This window comes from Hypomesus nipponensis, chromosome 17, assembly GCF_054491055.1.
Source record: "Hypomesus nipponensis isolate SF chromosome 17, ASM5449105v1, whole genome shotgun sequence".
NCBI classification, from domain to species: Eukaryota; Metazoa; Chordata; class Actinopteri; order Osmeriformes; family Osmeridae; genus Hypomesus; species Hypomesus nipponensis.
In genome coordinates, this window is record NC_140377.1 from 5,641,205 (window position 1) to 5,652,530 (window position 11,326).

An 11,326-nucleotide genomic window follows, 5' to 3' on the forward strand; every position below is an offset into this window, starting at 1 on the left:
CTCACTCCGGGGAATAGTGGCATAATGTATTTTTTCTAATAATATAGGTGCAGACTCAGTAGGGGAAAGACATTTCAAAACTACAGACATTCGTGAGTGTAGTGACTTTTATTTGACAGAGATTTGTACATCACATATATAATGTTCATAAAGTGCAACACAGAAAAAGCTTAATCCGCACCATTCTCTTATTCTAAAAACCTCTGTTCACTCCTATGAAAATATCTTAACCATTTGGAAAGCATACAGTACGTTTCATTGTTTCAAGTGGAATTCTCTTCTGAAATATCATTTCTGTCTCAATAGATATTTCAGGGACAAGAATTTCAAAATTTAATTATTGAAAATACCATCATCATCAACACAATTGTTCTTTATTTTATATTTTATAACCTCCTAAAATAAAATACTACCAATTCTTTATTATCTCTATAATAGTATTTATTATATTGCACATTCACTGTAAATCTGGGAATGGAACTTAATATTTTGTCACCTATCGGAGTATAGAGGTTCATTCAACTTTGGTTTGACATCGAGGACATAAACTAAATCCAACTCCATTCTTAAAAGCAGTACATTAGAAACCTGTTTTCATTCCTACATAACATATATATTTCTATGTATAAGTGCTTTTGTTTTTTTCTCACGTCCATATCTTTCTCCCAACTTTTATGAGTGCAAAACATCTAAAATTATTTTCCGGCAACAGTTTCTAACATAAACGTACAACAGTGCAAATCCTAACACAAATGAGCACATTTCCAAGAGATGACCATCAAAAACAACATTCTCTGTGACTTTTTTTTCAAACAACCAATACGTTAACCCTTACAATAGCATAATAAACCTTTCACTTCACTTTAGAAACGAAAGCACACTCAGCCTGTCCATATCACAGAAACAAAGAAACAAACAAAGAAAGCACGGCAGCCTTTCGATACATCTTTTGATTCCAGTCAGTTTTCAAGTTTGGAATAAACTTGATGCGTTTCTTTTTTTTCCTTTTATGTCAAAAAGAAACAACAAGCTTATAATAGAGAATGTCGATCCCATCAGTCATTGACCCACAAGAACAATGAAGTAGAATGTGAATGTCACGTGAAAGCTGTTAGCTCTTCTTTAAGACAATGATCTTTTCAACAGGATCTCATACACACTAGTCCAGTCTTTGTACAACAGAAAAAGAAGAAGAAAGAAAAATAGAAAGAAATTCGGATTGGTATTTTTTTCTCCTTTCGTTATTGTATGGTCCTCATTTGAAACCCTTCCATGGATACTCTTGGAGTGCGTCTTCAATGTATGGTCCCAATTTTTTTTGTTGCAATTACATTTGACACACCCATTTCAAATACCCACAGCATGATGTCAGCTAAAGGAAAATCACATCACAATAGTAGGGGGGAATGCGTTTCAATCATGAATAACCAGTATCACTTCATAATAGTACACTGATATTTGAGCAAATCAGATGAGAGTTTGGAGGAGTGTGTGGGTGTGTGTCCAGGTTTGTTTCTATACCGGTGACACCGAACACAGAGAAGTTGAGTCTCTTTAACATTGACAGTCATGCACACTCTGGGAACAGTGGCTGGGACTCACACAAACTCACAATGTAGCATTTAAAAAGCTTCTTATCTATACAAAATGGCATCAATCAAACAGCCCATTGTGAGAACTAGAGGCATATAGCATCTAGCATCAATTAACCTTGCAATCAATCAATCAAATACCTCTTAGCCGGTACAGGAAGAATTCAAAGGACGTCTAACTAAATTGAATGATTTGATGGGGATTACTGGACATGAGGCCTCTGAGTAAATACTGCAATGCAAGTTGGTTTGAGTGTCAGCCAAAAATGTAAAGTGTTTGTTATTTGAACACACAATGTCGTTAATAATCATCATACAAAGTCAACACCTACAGTATGTTTATAAATAAGTCCCATCTGATTCTGGGCATTGATAAAGTAGGCTAGCTATCATACACCTATTGCCTATATTCTGTTAAGCAAATTGTAGCTCTTTAGTTTTTTTTATAGCTACATACTATCTTTGCATCAGGCTATAGCCACAAGAGTGAATGTGCATGTAGCTTTGTTGATAGCAACTGATATGTTGACCACTGCTGTCATATTGATGCCATAGTGATGCCACAGAATTCAATTGTTATTCACTTTCTCTATTCCTCCTCTCGCTTTTTCTATGCAAAAGCAAAACACCACTAAAGGCTACGGATGAATGAGTGAATCTACAGACTGTAGCTATTTGATAGTCTAGAATCCCAGAGTTTTCGGGAATGTCTCTTTCCGCTCACAGTCAGGATGTGACATCCTGTTGAAGTGATCCAATCGGAAGAAAGGAGGAGGCCATGAAGGCGAGGCACTGCCGTTTAACACCTCCTCCTCTCGCTCCACCTTGTCCTTACCCTCTCATCAAAGGTCAGGCCACTTCCCCCTTCCTCCACCTCCTCCCTCCTCCTCCCTTCCTCAATAGCGTGTAGAGTACCAGTCATTATCTGTCATCTGGACCAGCTCATTGACCACATCCAGCAGGTTGTGGCTGTGTTTCTTCAGCAGCCGTTGGTTGAGGGGCCGGTCCCCGAAGCCCATCTCCACCAGCACCGCCATCATGGTGTCCTGGGTGGTCCCGTCCACAGGAGGCTGGGAGACAGACACACAGGTTACGCCAATGAGCAGCAAAACAAAGACGGATTGGTGCCTACGGCTCCGTGGAACACTAGAATTGAGCCGCCAATGGGGCCGTGGCTTTCCAGGAGATGCACACTAGCGAGGTGGTTCCAGATCGATTTACTCGTCGGCACTGGTCCAAATCAATAATCAACTGAGTGCATGTCTAGTTTTAGACACTTCCTGTTGTCATTTCCTGCACTGCAAAGCTATCCGTCACTGGCTTGCGCAAAGTGGCCAATCATGTACTGACCTGTGTTGGTCCAGGCTGCCCAGTGAAGAGAGCCTTGTAGGCTGACGCTGCTACAGAGAGAGCTCCCTTCACCAGCCCACCCGTGATGCCTGGGTGCCTGCATACAAGATAACGTATGCAGTTTGTGACAACGTCATTCGATTGTGAGCTCGATCCTAACGGTCGTCCAAAAAGGCCATCAAACGTCACGAGATCACGTATGCATTTCTGGATCATCGGTCATTTGACCAACGGCGTTATAAAAAAAGAAAAATCGGCAGCATCAGCGGCGTGAGGTTTTTAGCGCAGCAGGAAGACGTGGGGCTTCCTCTCACCTGGGGTCCTCAGAGGCCTCGGCTCCCCCAGACGCTGCTGCGTCGTCAGGCTGCGGCTGGACCGGGCTGGTCCCTGTTAAGACACACAGACACCACAACGGTGGTTAGGGGGGTCCTATGGTACACATGATTCCGCAAACCTGGCCATAGGCTACCTGGCCCTGCGGATCAGCTCTATTCGATGGGAGCTGGACTGTGAAGGGCAGGGTTTTACAGTGGGATTACGACACGACAAGCAGCAGGACAGACAGCGGGGCAGCAAGCAGAGCACATGATCAAGCTATGTGGAAACAACAAGCCTTTGTCTTTCCTGGTTGTGTGCGTGTGTGTATGTGTCATATTTTCTCCTTAAATAACCTGATGAAGACAAATCACTCAATAAAGCAAGTTCCAACTGAGCTAGACTATGTGGCCCCTCCTGACTGTCAGATGGTGTGTGTGTGTGTGTGTGTGTGATCTAGTTGTGTTTCCTTACCATCTACCGTGACCCCAGGCTGGTAGAGTCCAGTCACGTCCAGACTTCCCTCTGATGGTTCAGCATCACTGTCCACACTGTAACACACAACCATCCATCTCTTTACAGGACATGACCACCTTCCAGAATGTGTGTGTATATGCATGCAGGGTGATGAGTGAGTGTGGGTGTGTGTGTGTGTGTGTACCTGGATGTGGCAGCAGTGTTGGGCCTGGGTGCTGCCACCACCACAGGGGTCAGAGGCTCATCATCCAGGGTCTGGGAGGTGCACAGCATGTCGTTGGCACTGCTGGACCCTGACACCGCCCCGGTGGCCTCTTCCATCTCCCTTCCTTCTCCCTCGGGGGTGGTTCGACCCTGACGTTTGTGGTCGGGATCCCCGGGGGTCTCGGGTAGGGCTTCTCCAGGCTGGGACAGGGCGGAGCTGGGGGGGCACACCACAGACAGTGGATGGATTGATTCATCTGTGAAGCTGTCGTGATGGGCGTGGTCGTTCTCTCTCACTGTGAGCTCACACAACTCGAGATGAAGTGTTATCATTATAATATGAAACAGGTAGCATTTTTTGGAATGAAAAAAAAAAAAAGGAGATCCCATCTGTAATGTATCCTTTCTAAATCCATTCCTTGAAGCTAAATTCAAACTGGGAGCACTGTTGGCACGAGTGGTCCACTCACCTGTACATGGACTCCCCTAGTGGACGACTGGTGTCAAAGCAGTCAGGGAGGATGATGATGTAATCCTCAGAGGAGGCCGAGGACGAGCGACTGCGGGCCCCCTCTCTGTTTGCTTCCCCCTCGGGGTCTTTCTCCGCTCCCTCCTTGGCCTCATCGCCGCTGGCGTCCACGCAGATGCTCTCGATGTCGGATTCCAGACCCCCGTCTGTGGAACAGGATCACGGGGCGGTTAGTTTTCACTCGCGGCCCAACCCGTTTGGGAGGGGTTTAGGGTTTGTAGCGAGGCCTTAAGGGGAGGTTGAAGGGAAGGCAGATCACCTGACATCCTCTGCTCCTGCTGACAAGCTGTGGGCGGGGCTGGGGCTCGTACGGGGGGCGGGAGAGCGGTGCGGAGCGGGGGGGGGTGGGGCGCTCGCAGGGGGGCGGGGAGGGTGGCGCGGAGGGGCGCCGCTGCGCTGGTGTCCTGGCTCTTCTCCCCCCTCCTCCCCCCTCGATGATCGGCCCCTTTGACACAGGTGGAGGAGGAGCCCCCCTGAGCTGCTGGGCGGAGCACTGGGAGGAGTCAGAGGGAGGGGAGGGGGCATCAGCACACCACTGGTGTTTCTACATCGAAAGGGGAACACTGCTTACCACAGAGATAGTTTACAGGGGTGAGGTGTCTTAACCTCCGCTAAATGTAAAATGTGTCAGGGCAGGGGGGGGGGCGCTTCAGTCTCACCTTTCCCTGTCCTCGGACGGGTCCCATGCAGGGGGGCGTGGTCAGGAGCCTCCTCCAGAGTGAGGGAGCGAATCACGGTCTCGCAGACAAACTGAGTCCCGCTGATGTCCTCCTCTCCTTCCTCCTGGGCTGGGACTCCTCCCACTTCTGTGCCAGGCCCCACCCCCAGGGACACGTCTGATGGGAGAGGATTGGAGGCCCAGACTGAGTGACAAGACTCGAGAGCCTATGATGTGATCCAAGCAAGTCAACATCTACAACGCTGGACAGCAAATAGTCCATTGTGGCTCGTTCCACTCTCATAAGCTGTTTTAATATCCAACACTCATAAGTCCCTCTGAAGCACTACACAGATGTGCCAAAAGGCATGCATTACCCAGAATGCTGGTGACTCCCTGGGCCTCAGCCTCTTCCTGTATCAGTCCCAGGGGTGTGGTCTTCTCCTGTAGGGGGCCATCATGGGGCAGGGGGGACATACAGGGGGTCATATCTGCGGGGGACAGATGGGAGGTAGAGAAGGAAGACTTGTCTGTCCAGTATGTACTCGTCAGGCCATTTTAGGGGTACAGCTCGGTGGTAGAGCATTTGAATAAAGGTTCCGGGTTCCAATCCCCTGTACATCGCTTTGCATAAAAGCATCTGCCAATTGAACACACACCATTCATTCCCCACGATGCTAAAGAGTTGTGCTCTCTCGCTGGCTTATGAGATGTTTGATATTTTAGTACACCGTGTTAGTACACGGTTTCACCGTTCGACACAGCCCAGCAGAGCTCAGTCTTACCAGCAGGAGTGTTATTGGGAGCACTCTCCAGCTCCTGCACTATGTTGATGTCCAGCAGCTCGAAGGACAACAAATCCTGAAAGGGAGGAAACAAAGAGAGAGAGAGGGGTTTCAAGAAAAGAGCGATGGCTTAAAGTACGGAACCGTGGCTCGAAATAGGCGCAGTGAGCACCTGCGCGGTGAGAAGGTCGACGGAGGGGATGTAGTACTCCCCCTCTTCCTGGTCCACCGACATGAGAGGCTGCTCTCTGGAGACGACACAGGACTTCCCAGGATTCCCAGTGGACACGGGGTTCTTCCCCTGCAAACACAACACGGTTATACGAGTAGTATACCGAAACGTACATAGTGGACAGGACTACTGAAAATGGAAGGGAAGAGGGAGGGAGGGGAGGGGAGGGGAGGGGAGGGGAGGGGAGGGAGGGAGGGAGGGAGGGAGGGAGGGAGGGAGGGAGGGAGGGAGGGAGGGAGGGAGGGAGGGAGGGAGGGAGGGAGGGAGGGAGGGAGGGAGGGAGGGAGGGGGAAATGAAGGACTGGACGGGTAACAAACCTGCGGGGTGACGCAGGGTGACACCAGCACCCCATCAGCCATCATGGCTGCAGGCGCCAGGGGGTCCACCACGATGCTGCACCAGACACGGGGGCCAAACTGCTCGCCGCCGTGGGCCAGGCGCCAGTGGGAGGTGTAGGAGCCCTCCAGGGCCGGGGCGCACAGCGCCACGCTGACAACACCCACCTGCCCAGGCTGCAAGGAGGGGACAGACACCTCCCTCCAGCGGTCCCCTGAACCCACCGCGAGGTTACCCCACATGAACTTCAACTGGGAGTGGAGAGCGAGCCAAAAAGAGAAAGAGAAACAAAAAAGAGATTTAAATCAGATGGATCCAATCTCACTTTGCTGAACTATGACATTCTGACAAAAATAGATCACACAATAAGATCTGCCAGCCAGCCAGCCAACTACACTTACTGGAAATGTAAGTCACACTTTACAAGTTAGGTCATTTATAGATGGCCTACCCATTGAAACAAACATAGTGAATTGTGTTAGTGTGTTGCTCAATCTAAAAGCTCCTGTACCTTGGTGTCGGAGCTCCAGCAGACAGTACCAGTGTTCCTCATCTTCCAGTACTTGATGAACTTGGTGCCCGGGCGAAGGCGGGTGCCGTCGGGCAAGTTCTCGTCCAGGAACAGGGCGGTCATGGCAGGAACCACCAGCGGGCAAGGGCGCTTCGGACGCCTGGTGAACGGAAAAGAAAAACATAAAAGCTTAGAAACAAGCTGCATACTTGACTCCTTCACCTCAGCTAAAGATGCCATCATCCAAGACATAGAGAGAGTGAGTTAGTGCGTGCATGTTCATTAAAACACTCATAAAGGGGCATTTCACCCAACATGGCCGGGTGCGGTGAGAGCGTACTCGGGGCTGTTGGCCTGGGTGGCCCGAGGCTGCAGCAGGACGGGGGAGGAGCTCCCGTCGCCGGCGGTGCTCCACTGCAGGCCCCGCCTCTCCATCCTCAGCTGTTTCCTGATCTCCTTCACCTCCGCCTTCAGCTGGCGCTTCTCCGCCTTCAGACGCTGCTTCTCCGCCTTGCGGAAGCTGCGGTCGCCTCGCCGGTAGAACCTGGGCGGCAAAAGCTGGGAGTCAGAACACTGGAGTAGAGAACATTCCGGAGGTCGGAAATGATCTCGTTCAGACCCTTGTAAGGATTCGATTGGACTGACACTCATGTAATACCAATCAAAATCCAAATCGAATGCCGCCATGTACAAGTTTAGATAATTCTTCCTAAGAAAGACTACTCACATCATTGACTTAATAATACAAAACTGTATATCAGTTACACAGCATCTCAGTTTAGAGAGCTCTTTGTCTTTCAGGACCATAGAGCAGTCACCTACCTGCTGTGGTCAGGCGCGGGGGACCCGTGCTCGGGGATGGAGAGGGGGGTCCGTGCTCTCACCAGGTTGTGGCTGGGGTCATGGGAGAAGCTGCAGGGTTCACACAGCGTGCAGGACGTACACACACTGGAGGAGAGAGAGAAACAGACTCCTCATCAGACAGACTGATCCCACCCGTGTGACGAGAGCTGGCTAAAGAGGGAGGGGCTTCGTATGAATCATCCTGGGCCTTCTCATGAAGGGAAACTGTTCCGTTTTAGGTTTCATTATCTCAGAAAGGAACATTTAGGGGGATTTGGGGAGGAGGTTTCTTCTGAAATGAACACTTGAGGGAAATTTCGAATACTCCCAAGTGTCCACCGAACCCTGCTTACAGACACATATAAAACACACACACACACACACACTCTAAGACAGTCTCACATTTTTTCACACACACCTGCACTGGTACCCTCCTCCAGCAGTCTGGCCACGACAGCTGCTGCAGGCAGGGGTTGAGCTGGGTGCCCCAGGCAGAGTGGAGGAGGTGACCTCAGGGACCTGGGCTTCCGCGCCCAGGGGCTTGTGGATGCAACATTGGCCAGAGAACTCCCGGCAGATCTTCTCCACCGCCTCACGCACCACCTGGTCCTTAAACTAGAGGAAGGGAGGGAGGCAGGGTGGACTTGAAATGAGACTGACCTTAAAAAAAAAAAAGCGAATGAAAACATGCATCGAAAAAGAAAACTGTGTATGGAGGGAGATGGGTCTCTAAATCTGCGTACCTTCTCCATGTAGGATGTGAACCAGGCTGGTGGGGTCTTGTCCTCCTCCTTTGTCCCCTTCAGTTCCTTCATGATCACCTGTGGGACCAACGCAGGGAACACAGAGGGGAGAGATCATTCATCCACGTCAACACTTCGGCTACCAGCTAGCTGGGCTAATGTCCTGACAACCAGCCCCGATTCGTGTGCGTTCGTCTTCCTGAGAACAATCATACTGGGTCTGACCCTGGCCAAGGGTTAGTTCTTAAAGCAGCTTGAAACACCATGTTGTATAAGGCCGGTCCTTACCATGCCCTGCTCAGGGACAGCAGCCTGGATCTTGCGGCTGACCACCTGGGCCAGAGTCGGGCAGTGTTGGGGTGGCCTGAAGCCCCTCTTGGGCTCTGTGGCGCTAGCCTTGGCTGGCACGCGTGTGGGCTGGCCCCTGGTCTCATACACGTTCATATGAAGACGGTTCCCTTGTCGCGATGCACTCTGAGGAGAACAACGTGGAATAATTTTGCTGCTTTTCGTAAGACCTGTCAATCGACTGTTTGTAAAACACCCTGGTAGCAACAAGCGTATAAGCTCCTTTGACTACTCATAAAATGTTTAGTGTTGGTATTTGTCATTCAGAATTTTGACCAAAACAAATCTACGTACCTTCAGGGCTTCCTCATACTCCACTAGGAAAAAACAGAATATTAGCAAATAATGTATATCATTTACATGTATTGCTGATATGTTTTCAACGTCTGTTTTGTGTGAAAAGTTTAAACTATTCCAATACATACTTTGGCTATTAATGGATACCTGAAACATAAGAGACACAACGTTGATTAATTTTGTTCTACACTGTGAGTGAGAACGTCTTGCTGTAAAGTGAGCAAGTGCAGAACATGATAAGGCATGTTAACACGATGGACCTATTGGTTCTACTGACCTCCTCATTTTCCTCGTCAAAGTATGTCACTTGCAGGTTACACAGACCAAAGGACCTTTTCACCTGTAGAGACAAAATGCGATGACCAAACAGCTGACTGTGAACAGACACATCATAGAGGGACCAGGATCCCAATGTCATCATAGACAATGTCCCCATTAGAATAAACCATGGATGGGCTACAATTGAAAGAGCTAGTCAGTGTTACGTGATTTGGTATATAGCTACCTGAAGGGAGAATTCTCCTTGAGAGGGGACCAGTTTATACCTGGACATATTCTCAGACCCCATGGTCATTTCAATTAGGATGAACTCAGTGACTTGGTGATCTGAGTCATGATGAAGGTTTAATGCCAGTGTCTGAGTCAAAAATAAGTAATAGCTACTAGCTTGGTAAAAAGTATAGTTCTTAACTGAGCTAATAGGTTCACTGGAAAATTAAATAGTAAACCGATGTTGCACTTTCAAGTCTAGCATTGCATCTGGGTAGTGGTTCCTTTGGCTGGTCGCCTCTCCATACAGATCGTAGACCACAACTCAAATGTGACACATGAGACTCAGCAGCTGGCCACTTATATAAATTAAACTTTCAGTCTGGTTTTGTTGTGGAGAGAGGGAGAGGCAGAGGGAGAGAGTAGCATTTGAAGGGAATCTTCAGTGATGAATTTATTGGCACTAGTTATATTTCAGAACAAGTATGCTTGGCTCTGGTGTTTTATGGCACAATAGAAATGTTTAACCCTCATTCATAAGTGAGTGATATGAGTGATCGCTGACTGTAACCTGTATTTTTAAGAGGTGGCAGCCAATATCAGATTACAATCCTCAAATTTCCTTTCGACTAGTCCACCAGAATATATTTCATTTAGTCAATCCTAACTAGCCACTGCCAAAAACGACAACTGACGAAAAGATGACATGCAAGAATGTTACCGGACTTGTTTCGTGTCTGCATGCTTACACTGATTTCACGATCACCCCACATGACAACAGAATTGACAGATTACTTGAAACAAAAGCTACTGTGAGACAATGACAGCGGCCTGTTCATTACAACATGTTGAGTATCCATTTCAACCTTATTTCTGTCACGTTAATAACATTGAGGAAAAACTATGTGAGCATTAATGCCCATTCCAATACCGCTGGTGTGTTTGTTTAGATGGCTAATCTGCATAGCCATGCCAGGCCTTCAGCAAACAACAATAAAATATGGTATACACGTTTTCAACAAATTGGCCTTTGTACAAATCTAGCTGATACCGTAATTGTATCAGAAACCGCTGAAGGTCGTTGAGTTTTACTATGCCTTTACATGAGCCAAGACAAGGTGAGACTGGAGCCGCTGACTCCACAACCCATTCGTTACCGTTCCTTACCATGGCCTCCATTGACTCCCAACTCTTCGTCTCCGAACCAGACAGGAGGAAATTTTTGGCATTGCCCCTGAAATTCACCTTCAAATTAATGTAGAAGTCCATCGCTTCTCACTTTTAGAACTTAAAACATATCATGAACGACTACAATATATGTTTATTGACAAGATATTGAGGGTAATCTTGTCGTTTGGCTGCTATGACTTATCTGGATGAGGCGTATTTTCTGTTTACATCACCTATGTAAACACACCCACATGACCACGTGTAAGGAAGTAGTGTCCAATGTTTTTGTTGCCGTCAAAGCTGCGCACTGAGCAAGGTCTGCGCATATACGATTGACATCGAGAAATTGCTAAATGTAGTTTTCTATACTACATTTAGCAGGAACGATCAATTAGAAAAACAGGAATACTTGTTAGACAAAAAGCAATGTCGGTCAGTGCCGTTGA

The 11,326-nt window shown here is 48.0% G+C and overlaps 1 protein-coding gene across 2 annotated transcripts; it reads right to left on the reverse strand.

Annotated features, from left to right (window-relative positions):
- Positions 1-89: 89 nt before the first annotated feature.
- nbr1b (NBR1 autophagy cargo receptor b) lies at positions 90-11,103 on the reverse strand. 2 transcript variants are annotated; one of them, XM_084678371.1, is made up of 22 exons: positions 10,878-11,103; positions 9,499-9,561; positions 9,350-9,368; positions 9,219-9,241; positions 8,865-9,050; positions 8,577-8,654; positions 8,252-8,448; positions 7,813-7,938; positions 7,331-7,534; positions 6,991-7,150; positions 6,461-6,730; positions 6,083-6,211; positions 5,911-5,986; positions 5,503-5,616; positions 5,127-5,303; positions 4,727-4,960; positions 4,409-4,613; positions 3,919-4,155; positions 3,732-3,808; positions 3,257-3,329; positions 2,943-3,039; positions 90-2,662 (listed from the first exon to the last, which is right to left on the reverse strand). In XM_084678371.1, exons 1-22 carry the CDS (start codon positions 10,977-10,979, stop codon positions 2,489-2,491), a joined length of 3,021 nt encoding a protein of 1,006 aa, XP_084534497.1. In that variant the 5' UTR covers positions 10,980-11,103; the 3' UTR covers positions 90-2,488. The 2 variants fall into 2 exon arrangements, with proteins under 2 accessions (XP_084534497.1, XP_084534498.1); XM_084678372.1 differs by lacking the exon at positions 4,727-4,960.
- Positions 11,104-11,326: the final 223 nt, after the last annotated feature.